The sequence below is a fragment of the Octodon degus genome, unplaced genomic scaffold (genome assembly GCF_000260255.1).
Source record: "Octodon degus isolate 3935 unplaced genomic scaffold, OctDeg1.0 scaffold00042, whole genome shotgun sequence".
Classification (NCBI taxonomy): domain Eukaryota; kingdom Metazoa; phylum Chordata; class Mammalia; order Rodentia; family Octodontidae; genus Octodon; species Octodon degus.
The window spans coordinates 3,261,271-3,278,959 of NW_004524618.1; the positions used below are offsets into that span (position 1 = coordinate 3,261,271).

General features: G+C 57.4%; 1 protein-coding gene across 2 annotated transcripts in view; it reads right to left on the reverse strand.

Moving 5' to 3' along the window:
- Positions 1-17,689, reverse strand: part of Sh3pxd2a (SH3 and PX domains 2A) — a 200,343-nt gene that overhangs the window by 24,891 nt on the left and 157,763 nt on the right. For both annotated transcript variants that reach the window (XM_023715639.1, XM_004631506.2), the window contains one exon: positions 382-495. In XM_023715639.1, the coding sequence (XP_023571407.1) occupies positions 382-495 (114 nt within the window). The remainder of the gene's footprint in view (positions 1-381; positions 496-17,689) is intronic.

Sequence of the window (17,689 nt, forward strand, 5' to 3'; positions counted from 1 at the left end):
ACCCAGTGAAAGCTGGCAATAAAGGCTGTCTCTGTGGGCCTTGACAAGGGCCCAGGACTTCCAGGGAGGTGTGTTCTAGGGTCCTAACTGTGTTCCCCACTCTCTGCCTAAGGTGGCCAAAGCCCGCTGTCCACACCTCAAGAGAATTTTGTTGCCAGCCCCATGTTGGAGCCAGCAGGACAGGCATGGGGTGGTGGGTAGGGAGCTTGTGGGTCAGCCTCAGTGTGGTGGGCCCTACTGGAAGGGGTGAAGAGACGGCCCAGCTCACTCTGGAGGTTCAGGTAGTTTTAGCGAGGAAGAGTAGGACAGCTGCCGCAAGAGGGGTTGAGCCCACCCCAGTGTTCCTACCCTGCCTCCCACCCCCACCCCACAGTCCCTTACCTTCCCCAGCCTTGGAGGTGTTGAGGTCCGAGTCATCCCTAGTTCCATTCTGGGCCTCCAAGTAGGTGGCAGGAACCCAGCCCTGTTCCTCAGAGGTGCTCACAAACCACCAGCCTGCAGAGAGGACCAAAGGAAACAGGCTATAAGAGGCTGCAGGATAGAGCAGGACAAGGGGACAGGGAGTGGCCAAGGCTAGGGTACGGAGCCAAACCATGTGGACGCCTGGCAGACACCTGGCTCGTGGCCAGCCTTGAGGGGCCCATGGCCAGTCGCAGGCAGAAAAAATCAACACACTCCCCAGGAAGAGGGCCCCACACGCTGTCCTTCATTCTTACACGTGTTCAATGAGAAAACTAAAACACGAAGCAGAAATAACGGCAGGCCCCACGTGTGAAGGGCCCGGCATGTGTGCGTGCACAGACCACACAGGGCCTTGCAGCCCGTGAGGGCCCCTGGGGTGGCCGCTCTGGGTCTCACAGGCACCCAGGCAGGGGCCTCCGGTCCTCTCTGGCACCCTGGCCAGGTTGGCTCAGCCCCATGGCCACTGCAGATGGTAGTGCCATTTCAATAACAGCAAGCAGACACTGTGTCCTGGCGTGAGTCCTGGTAGGTGTTGGGGAGCAGGCACCCACCCCCACTCAACTTCCAGGTGAAGACACTGATTCCAGGTGGCTGGATCCTAAGAACTGACACGGTCAGCATGTGCACGCGGCACCCTTAGGGGCTAGTGGCATCGGGGCTCACTTTGGGCCCAGGTCAGCTGGGAAGAGGGGGTCCTTGGCCCTCAGGAGCGTCCACTCGACCGCTGCCTGCACCTAGGCTGCTCTGGCTATTAGATTCACCCAAGAGGCCATTTCTGACTCTGCCAGCCACAGAGTACAGGGCTGGCAGGACCACTGGCTACTGACACGGTCAAAAAGGTCTTGAGCCAGGAGGACCCTGCGTGCCACAAGTCGGGAGACTGGGAGGTGTGATGGCATGCATGGTGGTCTCTGGCACCCTTCGTGGAGATGGCTAGCAAAAGCAGATGCCCAGGCAGCCCAGAAAAGGAGCAGTCGTGGAGCACGGCAGGGAGAACTGCAGCTGCTCCTCAGCACTCAGCCTGGGGAGCCCCCCACCCCCACCCCAGATTTACGCAGGGAAGACACAACGAAGGCTGTGTGGGTGGCCGCAGCCTTTGCATCTTAGGAGCCTGCCACATGGGGCTGCTGGGAGGGTGGACAAGCTTGCCACCGTCCTCTCCGAAGCCCAGGCCCCAGGCCTTGGCGGCTCAGGGGCTGAGGCCCAGGGAGTCCCGCTGGCAGTGGGAGGGCATGGACTTTGCTAGGGTCCTACTTGGGATGCCTCTTCCCTTGGCCTCCGGGGTGCACTCTCAGGAACCCCAGCAGTCTCTGCAGGGTTCCCAGCATTCTATCAGACTTAGGCTGGGCTCAAGGCACAGAATGCCCCACCTCACTGGACCTGCATCACCGGACCCGGCCTCCGGGAGCACGGAATGGGCATCCCTGGCCAACTGCACTTTTTTGGATGCTGCAACCCTCCAGGGTCCGCTCTGTGACCAAGCAAAGACATTCAAGGGATCTTCCAGGAACCAGTACGGGAGCTTTGATGCCCTGAGTCCTGAGTCCCACACAGGGCAGGAACTGCGGGCAGGTACAGCACAGAGACAGAGGCCGAGAGCTGACTGGTAAAGCAGCGGGGAAGACATGAGGTGGGACGTGAGCCGGCCTGCTACCCAGGTGCCGCCACTTCTACTGTGGTAAGGCCAGCAGACCTCACTGGCCTTCTCTGTGCAATGAGCCGAGGAGATTCTGCTACTGCTTAGTCAACGGGAGCTGGGATTCAATCACTGGACACAAGAGTCTTCACTCATCAGTCCTAACCGACATCAAGCACAACCACGAAAGCCTCCACCAGAGGCCAATCTGGAGTCCAATGGCAATGAAGCGCTTGCTGCCACACAGCTGAGTACTGGGCACTGAGTCCTCTAAGTCCTTCTGGGGCTCACCAGGGGAGCACCCCAGGCCCCAAGGTCAGTTGCCATAGTTCCCAACCCAGAGTCATGTTTAAGAGGTGCTTGAGAGCTGAGGCTCTCTAGAACCCAGAGCCAGGTTCTTTTATTTTATTATTACTATTTTTTGCTCCGAATGCCTTCAGGGCAGGTTTGGCTGGCTTGAGTTGTGGGGATCGAACCACAGCAACCTGAGCCTGACTGCTTTATTGAAGCAGCCACTTAAAGAACTGAGCTGAGGGGCAGGCCCCAGAGCCAGGTTCTAATGCCAAGTCAGCAATGGCTCCCGCGTATCCAGATTCCTTTTATTCCCTCTCTTTTTGGTTTCTTGAGACAAGGTCTTGCTATGCATTTCAGGCTGGCCTTGAACTTGCTGTGATCCTCCTCCCCAGCCTCTGAGAGCCATTTTTGCCCACAGAGAGGGCTTGCCTGCTTAGCTTCTGCTGAGGACGACTTTGGAGCCCAAGGCGGGGAGGAAGTAGCCTCTCGCTGCAGAGAGGGTGGGTGGAGGCACACTAAAATATGGCTTCATCACCAGACTGGGAGGCTCGAACCCTGCTTTCCTGGGGGATTTTCTCTACCAGTTTTATCCAGACTTGGGTGTCCTGACTGCTGTGAGGCCAGTCCCTGAGTCTGCTGTCAACTTCCCTTCTACAGACTTCTCGTCTGGAGGGCTTCAGGGTCCCAGCCCTAGGTGCCTTCACTGCTGAAAGCATGGTGTCCTCGCCCCTACTCCTCTGGTGGGAACCCTTCTACTCAAGGCTCTTCCCTCCCTTTCCCGCAGCCAGCTGTGGAGGATGGACCTGTCCTCGTGGACAGCAGGGCACCACTGGGCAGGCCAGGCCCAGTCCCTCCTCGCATCCTACCTCTGCTGGGCAAAGACCTGCTGTGGGGCGGAGGACAGAGATGCATGGTGGGCAAAGCGGCATTATGCTCACCCGAGAGTCTCTGTGCCCCCCAGATGTGCCGGGGGCTGTCCAGCTCCTTTCTTCTTCATATCTGCTGTGCCATAAGCCAAGGCACCTGGCCACCTGGCGGTGAGTGTCACTCTCCCTGAGACAACAGTTTAGGCGCCAGCCTCCTGGTATGGCCCCAAACCTGAGGCTGACATTGCCAGTCCTCATGGCTGGGTGAGCCCTACCAACCCTGCTGGGAACACAAGCAGGGCTTCCACACTCGGGTCCCGCCTGGTGCTGTAGGAAATGACGGCTGCAGAGAAAGCTAGCCACTGACTTGGCTGCGGACGTCTCTGCTGGGCTCAATTGCTGGTGGGCATGGACAGATGGGCATGCAGAGGTACCCAGCCTGGCTCCGTGCAGATCTCCCAGGACTGCCAGCCTGATCACAGCAGGGCTTCCTGGGTAGACTTCCTGGGCCTGCCATCACCATGGCTGCTGACCGGGCCCGGCCAGATGTCAACTGCTGCAACCTGCACTGCAATCACAGTCACTGCTCCCTTGAGGAGCACACAGTCTGAAGCCCTGCGCGTGGCTGAGAGTTTCCAGGCTCCCCTCCAATGCACACCTGAACTGGTGTGCACCGGCGCCCTGGGTTTGGAGGTGGGCAGGTGTACATGTCTAAGTATGGTGGAGGTGAGCTGCTACATGTACACACCCATGTGTGGACGGGTACATGTGTGAGTGGAACAAAGCCAGTTCTGTGTGTTCATGTGTCACACACAGTACACCAACAAGGGAGCCATGTCAGGCTCTCCATCTGATACGAATCACTTTATTCACTCTTCATGGATCTTGGGAAATAATGTCAGGGTTACCATGCCTCCCACTCCGCAGGTGAGAAAGGCTGGCTCTAGAGCCATCTCAGCCACAGCCAAAGCAATGCAGCGTATGTTGGTTGCACACATGAGGGTAAGGAAGTGTACTTCCCTGAGTCCTGGCAGTTCATATGTGTCTCTGCCTGAGCTCTGAGGCCCAGTCTGAGCACGTGTTATGTGGGGGCATGCTGGGAGCACAGGTGCTGCTCTGTGTGTGTCTGAGAGTCCAGGGCCCAGGTGAGAGCGCCCTGGGCGTGGGGGGGGGGGCGCCACACAGGCAGGTGAATCCCTACGAGTGCCGGTGCCCTAGGGGTGGCCACAGGACCCCCCCCCCCCAGAATGGCTGATGAGGGGCTGGAGGCCGTGGCGAGCTGCTGTGGACACGTGTGCACTGATGTGGACATGAGCAGCTGCAGGAGAGCGGAAGCTCTGTCCCACAAGTGGACCTGCTCTTTCCTCAAAGCATGATGGGAATGGGGCTAGAGAGGAATTATCTCTAGGAATTTTTCTTGCCCAAAACGTTCCAGGGCCACTTTTAAATGTGGACAGGAGGAAGGACAGAAGCCAGCCTGACTGACCCTTTGAAGTCTGTCTCACAGCCAACAGCCCTCAGCCTCCTCCAGCTTCCTGGACTGGGAAGCATCCAGTGTCAACCCCCTGCTTCGCAGCTGCCTTGATCTCTGAGAACTCATTCTCTTGTGACTCTCAGCACCAGGCCTGTCTTGTCTCTGGGGCAGAGCTGAGCTTGGGGCTGGTAGCCTGGCTGATGAGGAAACTAAGGCACAAAGCTCAAACACAGGAGCTAAAGATCTCTGAATCTTCCTGTGACCACTTCCTTGTGCTGTGGCCTCAGCAAAGGCCCTCTGCCTTCCCGAGTCTCCATTTCCTTACCTATGAAGTGACTCTTTTTTTTCTTTACTTTTCTGGCAGCAGGAATCAAACTCAGGACCTCACACTTGTCAGGCAGGTGCTGTGCTGCTCAGCTATATCCCTGGCCCCCAAAGAAGCCCTTTTTTTTTTTTTTTTTTTTTTTTTTTTTTCGGAACCAGGGATTGCACTCAGGCCCTTGCTTATTCTACTGAGCCATCTCCCCGGCCCCTCACCTATGAAGTGGAAGCGCATCCTTCCACACGAAGGATGGAGTGGGGACCAGATAGCACGAGGCATGGCATGGAGGTCTGAGAGCAGCTGCACACTTTGCTGAAGGCAGAACCATGGCCACCTGGGACCAGCCTGGCCTCCGCATGCACGTCCGTGCTCCACTTGAGCCCTGGAAGCCTCGCCTTCCTCCTTCATCCCCTAGCCCTCCCTTCCTGGGAGGGGAGATCCACGACCCCGGACTGAGGAGGCAGCCACGCCCAGGTCTATGTGGGCAGCTGCTCTCTGGCGGGCAGCACGCCCACTATCTTCCTGAGATGCCAGCTGGTATCCAGGTGGAAGGGGAGCAGGCCAGGAATGAGAAGCGGAGCTGGTGGCAGCAGGAGACAGCGGGAACCCGCAGGGTACAGGCTGGCTGGGTGGCCTTCAGCACACGCCTTTAGCCCAGGCCAGTGGCGCTGAGTGGTTGGCCTGCCAGGCCCTCGGGTGGGCAGGCCTTTCCACTTAGGTTGCACCTCCCGGGCCCAGGCCCTTGGCTGGAATTTGCACCACCCAGAACCCTGGGTACATCTGACCTGCAGGAGGGGGTCTGCCTCCAGGCTGTGGCCATCGGGGGAGCAATAACTGGCCCAGGCCCTAGGATCCATCTCCTGCCCGCCCATCCCTCCACCAGGGCCAGAGGCCAGCACGCAACCCTTCCCAGGAGACAAAGGCCTGGAGAGAACAGTGCCGTTCCCCATCATATCATCTGCAGACGGCTTTACTTGCTGGGCTTTGGGGACAGCCACTTCACAAGGGTCTAGTGGCCACAGAGAGGAGAATGGACCCTCAGGAGTGCTGAGCAGCTCAGGGCCAGGTGGGGAAGGAGGCCGCACAGCCTGCCTTGTCTACCCAGGAACCAGACGCCCTCTCTGTAGGCCCAGCTAATCCTTAGCTGGCCAACTCACTTGCCTGGTCACCTGCACAGACTAACCGAAGCTTCCTGAAGCTGGGAGCGTGGTGGTTGGTGTGGGGGAAGAGACAGACTCCAGTGACAAGTGACACACAGACCAGGACTCTGAGAGCTCAGAGAAGGACGGAGCTTGGGGGAGGAGCCAGGAGGAACAGTGGAGCGGCTGGGGCCCTTTGCTTTGCCAAGAGGGGGGAGGCAGGAAGTGAGGGATGCTCCCAGTCTACCGCTGTCCCCAGGGTGATCAGGCCACAATGCCTCCTTAAGGAGGGAAAATAATGAGCTCATTAGGGCCAAGGAGGCCAGCTGCACACAATTAGGATGCTAATAAAGTCCTCCAAGGTCACACACAGCTCAGGGTAGGACAAAGCACGTGTGGGGGAAGGGAGACCCCTCTCCCTCTGCTCCCTCAGGACCCTCCCGTCCTTCCAGATGTGAGATGTGGCCTCTGCCAGGCTCAGCTCTCGCTTCCCCTTGGCCCTGCTCATCTGGATCTGGCCCATGGGCGCTAAGATTGGGTCCCAGCCTTATCACATTACTGCTGGGTGACTAGGGCAAGGTACTGCCCTGAGGGTGGCTCAGTGGCTGCCCACCCCTCAGGCTGCCCCAAATCAGGGACACTCAGGCAGGTCAACAGCCAGGATCTTTCCACAGTGCAGGTACCAACTGAGTACCTGGTGTGTGCCAGGTGTTTTCCGGCAGGGAGCATCCCCAGCCTCACCCCCACTGCGAACAGCACCAGCAGGGCACACAGTGGAGGCACTGTGAACGGCTGTGCAGGCCCAGCAGAGGCGGCTTCCCACGCTCCGCTGCAGGCTCTCGGCGCAAACCCAGGGGACAAGGAGACAGCATAAGGCGAACGTGCACTGGAGCCCCACAGACCCAGCGCTGTTAGGTGCTCTCTGGGCCTCAGGTGGCCCTTGCATGTGGTTGGACACCAGCCACCCCAGTGGGCTGCTAACCCTAACCCAGGCCTCCTGGATTCCCAGGCCAGGTGGGCGTGGAGTGGGCGCGATGGAGCCATCTGGAGTCTCGGTGGCTTGGATTCCACGTGGCTGGAAGCCCTTCCTCCCCACACTCAAACCAGCACTCTGGCCTGCTGCCCACCACGCCTCCATTCTGGGGCAGCCGTGTCCCCTGGAGAAGGGTGCACATCTAGGCAAGGCCATGCTGTCCCAGGGCTGGAGCCAGAGCTGGTGAGTGAGCGCCAATGGTGAGGAGGAGAGGTGCAAGAGGAGGAAGATGACCAGAAGGGCTTGGCCGGGCACCCAGCACCAGTGCCAGACCTGCGGCTGTACCACAGCGGGCACCTGGCTGAGCCCTAAGGGCAGCTTCTGCCTGGAGCCAGGCTGGCCCCTTTCTACGACCTTGAGAGGAGAGAGAGCAGTGACGTTGACATTTTGAGAGCTTTCACTGGCGCCAGGGGCGCGCTGTGGCACACGTGCCGCAGGCTCAGCCCCACTGGGCCAGAGGACCTGGACTGCAGCCTGCTCGTGTGCGGGGCCTTTAAGACGAGCAAGACGCAGCCCTCCCTGGCCAGGCCTCCCCTGGTCAGAGGCTCTGTCACTGCAGCCCCACTCCAGCTCCCAGCATGTGGCGCCATGGGCCAAAGAAAACAGAAGTGCCTTTGAGGTGGGCGAGAGGCCCCCTCAGGCCCACAAGGCACCCACACAGCCTCGCCCTCTGATCCTCCCTCACCTGTCCTACTGCTGGCGCCCCCCTGCTGTGTCGTTCTGCCTCTGTCCTCTCCCAAGATGGGGCTCTGAGGCCACCGGGGCCCCAGAACCTTCCCTTGGCGCCTGGATTCCAAGACCATTAGCACAGGCTGTTACGTCACCATCTGGAAGGCTCTGTGGAGTCCATGGCAAGAATACAGCCGGAGCTGGGCTGCTGCTGTCTCTCCCGCCCGGGTTCCGGCCTGCCCACCGCGCGGGATAAGCCCTGAGCTGGGCTGGGGCCAGGCCAAGCCTGTGGGGCTCCGGTGGGTCTGGGCAGGCCGAGGTCACAGGCAAGAAACCTAGAAGGTAGCCAGACTGCGGGGCACTGCAGGCCAGGAGGGGCAGCAACGGAAGGCTGCACAGAGCAGTGAGAATGGCATGGGGGACCAAGGGCTCCCAGGCCAAGCTTCCCAGGATCACGCCCTGGCTGATAAACTGGCGCCATTACCTGGACGTCCTCCTCTGTGCAAGGGGCCTAGGACCGTACCCTCCTCTCGCAGCACTGTTACAGGGACAGATGAGTGAGTCCTCAAAACATATTAAGAGAGCACCTGATTCTGAGCCAATCACCCTGGGGCTAACAGTAAATGCAAGCGCAAGCCTCAGGGAATTCTAATGAAGCAGTGATTTTAAGAAATTCTAAGTGATGGGACAGCTGTCTAGAATCTCAGGAGACAGACAGGTGTCCCAGGAGTTCAGCCTTGCTGGGAAAGGTCTCCACTGAGAATGTGCGGGTTTGTTCTGGGGCCCTGGCATTGGCGGGGGAGGGGGTGGATGGTGAGTACAAGATGGCCTGAGTTTCCTGCAGGAGGGGCAAAGTGAAGCAGGGGCAAGGAGCTTGGCACGCCGAGGGTAAGGCCCTATGAGACTGCTGTGGTCTGGGTGGCCCCTCCTGTCCCAGCCAGGGGAGATAGTGGAGGCTGATGCAGGGGATGCTGAGGGAACCATAGGCACCCAGAGATCAGACTGAGGGGCAGGGAGCAGTGGGGGAGACTTGAAGGCAGCGAAAATCTGGTGCGGGAGGTGGGGAGGGGAGGTGGCAGGCTAGGTGGGTGGCATGGTGCCGGTGAGGGCAGAGTGGAAGGGTCATGACTCCAGCTCAGGACAGCCAGGTGTGTCACAGGAGGATGTTCCAAGGGAAAGGCCAGGAGGGGTGCCACCGCTAGATGCTGTCCCTTGCCCACCCTACTACACATGGAGGTGCAGGCCTGGAGACATGCTTGAGGAGAAGGTGCCTCTGAAGGAGAGAGGACACAGAGGTAGAGTCTAACATAATCGTAAATCATGTGATGGCAGGAGAGAAGGGCTGGGAGAGTGAGGCAAGGGGATGCAGAGCCCAAAGCAGGCCTCCCCTGCAGTTCCAGGGAAGGAAGAGGAGTAGGAGAGGCTGGCGTCTTTCTGGGGCCAGGGACAGCCCCAGGGAGGCAGCGGCAGGGACGGCGGGGTCTGCGTGCTGCCACGCAGCCTTGGCAGTGGCTGCTTGCACTAGAGGTGCTTGCTGACCATCATAGGGCAAGTGGACTCGTGGCAGCGAAAGGCAGCTCTTATCAGCTGGCCACAAGAAATGGCCAATGAAAAGGCTCCTTGCCCTGGCCACTAGCAGTCCTGGGGCCAGAAGGGGACAATGCCAGAGGATACAAGATGGGCAAGGCCCAGGCTTTCAGGGGAAATTCTAGAGCAGAGCTCAGCAACTTTAATGCTGGCTGCGGCCAGGAGCAACACAGGCTGGACTCCCTGAGAAAGGGTCAGAGAGCCCAGGGAGGGGACCTCGCGCTAATCCAGGCGCTGCGGGAGGGAGGTGCAGCACGAGCAGACAGGGCCAGACCACTCAGGTCTGACAGATCGCAAGCCTCGGGTTCTGTGGGCCCGAGTATGCCCGAGCACAGCCCTGCAGGCCCTGGTCTGTGCCCAGGGCCTGCACTAACAGATTCGAGCTGACGGCAGGGCATGTCCACAGGGATGTGACGGGAGCCTGTCCCACTGGATGTCTTAATCAGTCCAGGAGGAGGACGGCGATGCTGTGCTGGTGGCAGTGTCTCTTTTAGCACAAGCTGTGCCAGAATCAGGAGCCAAAGGGAAAGGCCCGAGCAGATGGTAATGACAGGTCCCACCTGACCCCGTGCTAGCCTCCCAGGGGAAGAAGGAAGGACGAGGCTTCGAACAGTGATCACATCATCTACTATCCAAATTCTCTGCAGCAAACAGGAACACTGTTCGTAATTATGCCAAAGTTTTTGGTACAAACTGGGAAATCCCAGGCAATGTGGTTAGTGTGGGTCTCTCTTTTGGCAGCAAGGAGGAGCAAGTTCTGAAGGCCCAAAGTGCCTGGTGGGAGGCGTGGCAAGGGGACTGGCGCCAAGGCCTGCGGCAGAGGGCGGCGTTCAAGGCTGCACGCACAGGCACGGTGCCTCCACTGGGGCCCCCACTAGTGGCTCGTTCCCTCTGCTCCCTGACTCTCCACTGCATGGCAAGCCCAGGAAAGCGGGCCCTGCCTGGCTTCTCCTCCACTCCATCCTTTGCTGCCAAGCAGGCCTGACTCTCAGGAAAGCAAAGACATGGCTGTTACCCCTGCCCCACCAAGAGGAGGCCCTGTGGCAGGGTGGGACAGGGACACACCGGCCAAGGGGATTTCCCACACAGTTTCCCAAGCAAGGGCACTGCCAGGTGGGATCAGCACTTCTCAAACTTCAGGTAGTCTCACATCACACAGCACCTCCACTGCATCCTCGAACCATGTGCTCTGCGGCTCACATTAAGAATGCTCTGCCTCCGTCTGCCCGTCTGTCTGTCTACCATAATCCTGAGACTGGGTCATGCTAAGCTGCTCAGACTAGCTTCAAATCTGAGATCTGCCTCAGCCTTCAGAACAGCTGGGATTACAGCTGTGCACCTATATGCCCCGTGTAATCTATTTATCTATGTTTGATTCTTTGAGACAGGGTCTCTCTGTGTCTCCAGGCTGGCCTTGAACATACCCTGCTCCTCCTACCTCAGCCTCCTGAGTGCTGGGATTACAGATGTGCACCACCACACCGGGCTTTTTATTTTTATTTTAAATGTATTTAGTACAGGCTATAACTACACATTTAGTACAGTGTCCCTGTCCCACCCTGCCACAGGGCCTCCTCTTGGTGGGGCAGGGGTAACAGCCATGTCTTTGCTTTCCTGAGAGTCAGGCCTGCTTGGCAGCAAAGGACGGAGTGGAGGAGAAGCCAGGCAGGGCCCGCTTCTGGGACTTGGACTTGGAGTGATCCTTCTGTGTTCAGCCTCCCAAGTGCTGGGATTACAGGTGTGCACCACCATACCCAGTCTCAGTCGCCGCCTCAGAGCACCCTGGGGGCCTGGCTGGCATGGCACACCAGGGATCCAACCCCAGTCCCTGCGCCTGCCTAAGCAGGCACTCTAGTCCACTGAGCTATCTGGCCAGCCCATTTATTTTTAATTTAAACTAAGTAAATTGTTAAGGAAACAACCAGGATTACCGACTCCAGCCATAAAAGTACACCTGATGGAAGGAAAGCCCAAGGTTAATTCCAGCTGTGCCGCAACACAGTGGCTACATCTGCAGCCTGCACCTTCTTACCAGGGGGCAAGCACGGGAGGCAGCCACAGCTGTGGACCACCAAGCAGAAATAAACCTCAAGGCTTGGAAGAAAACAGGAATGGCACAAACCGTTCTGACCGTGTAAGGCAGAAGCACTGCTTATCACCTCCCTGGGACCACTGTCAACCAGGGTGGGGGCAGAATAGAGTTTCAAAACACAAACGCCACACCAGATGCCACCTGCTCCTTCAGCACAGCCTAGGAAAGGGCTAAGGAAAGCGGCAGCAGCGGGATGCGAATCTGCAACTATGTGGCCTCCCTGAGGCAGAGACGGCAAAAAGCAGTGCCGAGAAGCACTGGGGCCGGCGGGCACCGCACCTGCCGTCGAGGCCTGCAGAAGGGGCGACGGAGCCCAGCCCTGGTCCTCACTGCTCGCCGAGCCAGCTCTCTGCAAGTACACACTGGTAGTCTGCGTGTTTTTTTCTCTTTGCTCTCTCAGCTAGAACGGGAAGCCGCCTGGCCCTGAAGTTGGTTTCACTCAAAGCTGGTATCCACCCTCTCCTCCCAGCTGAGCTCAGCCCCTCTTCAATTAGACAAAAATAAAATGGGGGCAACTGCAACTTTAAAGACCCACCTCCATAAACAAAACAAGCCCGCTCCACAATTGGTAGAGGGTATCCCTCCCTCTGAACCTTCTTTATTTAATTTCTGGGGAATTTTAAATAGAGGGCTTGCAAAAATTCTGTACCGCATGACGTCAACAGCACTCAGAAAACACGGATCTCGCTGCACGGAGAGCAGGGCAGCCACCACGAACACCGACTCTTTCCAGGCTCCTTTCCCACTTGGAACTTTGGAACCGCTGGTGTCACCCTGGAAGGCTGTAGCCTTGGAGTGTGCCCAGAAGTCCGTCTTTGCGGGGTCCATTAACTCTGCAGCTCCCCAAGCCCTGAGACACCGACCTGTGTACTCCTTGGGGTGACACCTAGACTGGACTTTCAAGTGTGTTTGTGTGAGCTGACTCTATGCTTCTCAGAAAGACCTTTGTCTGTGCTCCATGGAGTGAGAAAGCAGTACCTCGAACAGAAGATAACTGGAAAAACACAGACAACCATGCCTCAAGGTTTAGCAAGACGCCAAGGCGAGTTCTAACAGGATACTAAGGCTGGGTCCGGGAGGTACTGACACCACAGGAGCCCAAGTGGAGCCTTCCTATTAGCCCAAGGTGGAGCAAAAGAAAACAAAGCGCCTTTACACAAAGGGATTCAGTGTCACTTAATATGTGCCCACCCCACCCACATCTGCATGGCCCACTCTCTGGGCAACATTGATCTCGCTTCAGCAGGGGCCCCTGGGTCTACCTCCAGCAGGGCCTGAGGTCTTATGCAAACCATTTATCTTTTCTTCTGAAAGGAAGAGAAACAAAGTCACTCTCCTGCAGATTTGCTCTGAGATGACAGGAGAAAATGCTTTTAAAAGTTGCCAGGCCATTGGCAGAATGGCTATGATCCCAAGCAATTTCAGGAATCTGATGGACTCCTGATTTGAACCCCGACAGAACTTACTGCGCAGAAGGCAGCCCATTCCTGCCTGTCAGGGAAAGGAAAGGAGAATGAGAACGCCGCTGGCTGACATCCTTCAGTGGGCCTTTCTAGTAGCCACGTGGGCTTCAAGTGTTAGCCCCATTTAACAGACAGGAAAACTGAGAGGAGGAACGGCTACACCCCGGCCGTTCTGACAGGGGATCTGGGCGAGAGCTTTTCTTGGGGCCCAGGGGAAGTGCTACTTCGCTCTTCTTGCTCCTGAATGTGTTGGTCTCTGATTCATCACTCTACTCAGACCTCAGTAAAGTTCCTGTGAGTCTCCACTTGCAGGCATCCTGGCTTCCTGCCCTGGTTGCCCCAGGGTTGAAGTCTGACTGGGCCATATTTCTCTGCTGGACCAAGAGCCCCTGAGGACAAAGGCTGGGCCCTGCCCATCTTGTTGTTTCAGACCAAGAAGGGACCTGGTAGGAGCTGGTGAGAGTGAATTGCAGTGACAGACTAGCGCGGCTTCCTCCTGCCCTGGCTTCTGCAGCTGTTCCAGGTCTTCCTTCTCTTTGTCCTCGGAGTCTTTCGAGCCCAGCTCCTGCCGTCACATGGGACCAGAGCAGGGCACACTATCGTGACTAGCACTGCTGCCCTGCTAGAATCCAGGGGAGCTACCTCAGCCCCTGGGCGGTGGTCCCTCCTTTGGCTCCCGATTCAGGAAGTAACTCTGGCTCTCAGCGCTCTGCTTACGCAGAAGATCTGCCTACAGGAAACGGGCGCTGCTGCTTGTTGTTCCTCTGGCCCCAGGTACCTGGCAGGAAGACACTCCCAGTAGGCAGAGCTCCTCTGGTGCGCGGGCAGCAGGACCCCAGGGCAGAGCACTGAGCTCCCTGATGCATTCAGAAAGGAGGCCTGTGTGCCCTGTGAGAGAGGCCAGTGTGGCTACCTCAGATGGGCTCCTGAGGGGTCACGCAGGGCGTCCTGTCCATGCCTTCCCCTCAGCAGGGCTGTCCCTGGGCTTTGGGGCCTCCCTGAGCTTTACTTTCCCACTCCTGTGAGGGGAGAGACTCAAGTGGAAATGGCCAGTCAGGTTTCTGGTGTTAAGTAGCCAGAAAGCAGCAATTGGGTTTGCCTTGAGCCCTAAATAGTCTTGTGCTAGGATGAGGATCCTGGAGTCTCTGAAGTGGTGAGCTAAGAGTTTGTTCTCTGAACTCCTTCTGACACTAATTTGGTTCTCATCAGTGAATGGACAGGCAGTGCTGATGGATACGTGTGAGCACCAATGAGGGGAGCAGTCACCCCCCCATCCTTGGTACCTCCCACCTCAAACACCAGAGAGGGGGGGGCACCCAAAGAGCCGCTCAGCGGGGTCAAGGCAGGCAGCTAATGGCTGCCCTCTGGCCCATCTGCTCCAGGGAGACAGGGATCAGGTCTTCCTTGCCCACCTCTGTGTCACACATCAGGAGACAGAGGTGGGGGAATGAATGAATGAATGAATGAATGAATGAATGAATGAATGAATGTCTGACCTCTAGCTCCTCATTTTATGCTCACTTTTTTGCTCCGTTCTGGATTTCTCCATTCTCGTGGAGAATGGAGGCCAGCTTAGTCAGTGCGCTACCTGAGATCGGGGTTGAACACCAGGGAACTCACTCACCCAGCCCGACCTCGGCACCCCCAGTCCTCAGCCTCGACAGGCACCCGCCTCTCAGTGGCGAGACTGTGCTCTAGAGGCAGTTCTATGGTGGGGAGGTCTAGTAGGAGTCATCCAGGAGCATCATGGTCTAGTAGCATCTGTCCTCCGCTCCAGTCCCCAGCTCTGGAATGTGCGTTAGCCTGGATGTGGATGCTGCGCTCCCTCACTCCCTGTGCCATCTCTGGATCTGAGTCCCTGTTCAACCTGCTTCTGAATCTACTCAGCCTGCAAGGCTGCTACCTGGGAGCCACTTCCAGAATGAAGATTCTTCTTCTCCCAAGACCCTGAAGTGGTAGGGGCACCGTGAGGGAGCTGAGAGACGGGGACATGGAAGGAGGGCTGGACGGAAGTCAAGATTCATTCTCCTTGCTGCCATGTCAGTGTTGGCAAGAATCTCTGGCTCCACGGGAAGTGGAGGCCTTTTAAGTCCAAGGAGAATTTGGATCTGGCAGGACAGCAGGCTGTGGGACACAGGGCTGGAGCCTGCAGCAGATAGGATAGACTCATACGGGGCCAGCAAGGCCAGACCCCTGCCTGCCTATTCTCCCCTTGCAGAGCCTGGGCAATGACGTAACTTCCGCCTCCTCCTCCAAGGGTGGTCAGTTACAATCCTACCCTGTCGGAAACAAGGTCCAGGCGAGGCCTGATCTTCTCAACGCCAGGGACGCATGTTCCCACACAGCCGGGCCTCCACGGAGCAGCATTACGGCTGCCTGAGCATGAATTCCGACCTGGGCTTTGCCTGGTGCTGGGGGCTGAGGAGGGGGTGGGAAGCAGCCCCTGCAAGGGCTGGACTGCAGCCAGGAGGGAGGAGAGCCCCAGTATTCCCCTGTGCTGAGCACTTTCTCTGATACCCCCTCCTGACACATTGAGGCGCCTCACAGAAAACACCAGGACACTTGGTTGGTGAGCAAGTTGGAACTGAGGAGGGCCCAGCAGATAAGATGGACTCTGGAAACAGGCCTTCCCACTTTACCCCAGTGGGGAAAGGAGGCAGGGAGCAATCCCAGCCCCAGCAGCCACACGGTGAGCCTCCACTGCCGGGCCTTGGGGGATCCCTGCCCTCCCTTTAAGCCCCAGAGTTCTGGCTTTCAGAGATCCTGTTTAACTTGAGCCGGGCGGGGGAGGGGCCGAGGAACAGCGCATTCCTCCCCATCAAAGCCAAGAAGCTACACTAACACTTCTGGTTGTAAGCGAGCCGCTGGCCTGTTTGTGATTATGGTCCTCTGCTGGCTTTCTGGCAGTGCAGCCCTGGAACCCTGCAGTGCCGCCGCCGAGGGGAGGCAGCCTCCCTCATGGGGACAAGCCTGTCCTCATGTGACATGACCAGAGACATCCACTAGCCCTCTGCTTTTAGCAGCTCTCCACAGCAACTCTTCAAAACATCAGAAGGAGCTAGGAAAGCCACCCCAAACCCCTAATGTGAAATTCCACAACGCTCATCAGATTCTTGCTGTTCCCAGTGCTGTCCTGGAAAACAAGCTTCACCCGCCACCCGCTGATGATGCACACAGGAAGAGAGAGCAAGGGACGGTCATCTTCCTCCCCTGAAGGCCCTCCTTGTGTTAGCACTAACACAACCAAGCACACGTGTGTATGCGCACACACATTTGTACACATGAATGTCCTTTTGCTGTCATAGTACAGAAACGGCGCAGGGAAACGCAACTCTCTTCCTCAGCTGTTCTTTCCCCATATGCCAACCATTTGGCCTCCCCAAGCTCCTTCCCAAGTTGCCTCCTGTGATCCTCATTACAAACCTGAGACATCTGCAGCCACGGACCCACTCAGCCAGCCGGGCAGAGCTGGCCAAAGCCCGGTCTCCCTGGGCGAATGCCCCACATGCTCCCACCTGCTCCCTCTGCACTGGCTGGGGCTTGCATTTGGTGCCCCAGGGCTGAGGAGGAGAGGAGGCTGCCTCTTGCCCAGCTTGGTAAGAGCGCAGGGGTCAGTGTGGAAGACCAGTTGAGCAGCTCTCCTTGAAAGAAGAGCAATCATGTCCAGTTTGGCTGTGCCTGACCCTATTTCCTTGTACTGGTATGTACAGAGTGGCGAGGACTTTTCCTTAACCCTTCAACTGGCTTTAAGCAATGCATATTGGTCTAGCCGAGGTGCTGGTAGTAGTCTTTGAAGACGGCACATGTGTTTCCCTGAAAGCCTATGCCTGCTGCTCTTTAATATGAGTCAGAACGAAGAGCCAATATCCACATTGTTGGCTGGGACAGAGCCTCGAGATAGAGGGTATGACTTCCTAGGGCTTGAAAGACTACTCATCAGAGCTGAAGCACTGGACCCCAAAACATTAGACACTACCTCAATAGTATAATGCGAATTACTTTTTCTGCATACGGCAGAGGTAAATGCAGGCCTCCTGCCTTGCCCAGCTCACAGGACTCCCCTACTTCCTGTAATTCTCAGTCATTCATCCTCAAGCCACTCCTCCTTCATGACTGAGTAAGACCTGGGTTTGGTCCTGGGTTGAGGCCTTTGTTCTGGATAGCCATCACCATGGCTGGACTTAGGACCCCTTGGCTTCCCATACCTATAAATATGCTTTAGTGTCTTTATTCTCGCCATGGGTTGCATCAAAAGTGATAGATTGGAATTAACTTGATGGGACTCCAATAACTTATCCATGGGATTACAAATATAAACTCATTGGACTGAGACGAAGACCAGGAAGGGCTCCCTATAGTCAGGGGCCAGGAAGCAAGGGACCCACACAGGAAGCTGGCCACTGCTGCCACTCCTGACTGCCCTTGTGTCCCTCAGATGAGGCGAGCCAGAGCTCAGAGAGCAGCGTGCCTGGCCTGGGGTCACCTGACTGACCCGTGCCAGGGCCTAGAACCTAGATTCTCACGCAAAGCCTTCCACAGTGGCATACCACCACTGCCCATTAATGTGACACCCTAGCCCTGGCCAAGTGGCAGTCACTGACCCAGTGCCCGGACAAGAAGCGGGTGTCTGCAGCTGGCAGAAAGCTCCATCT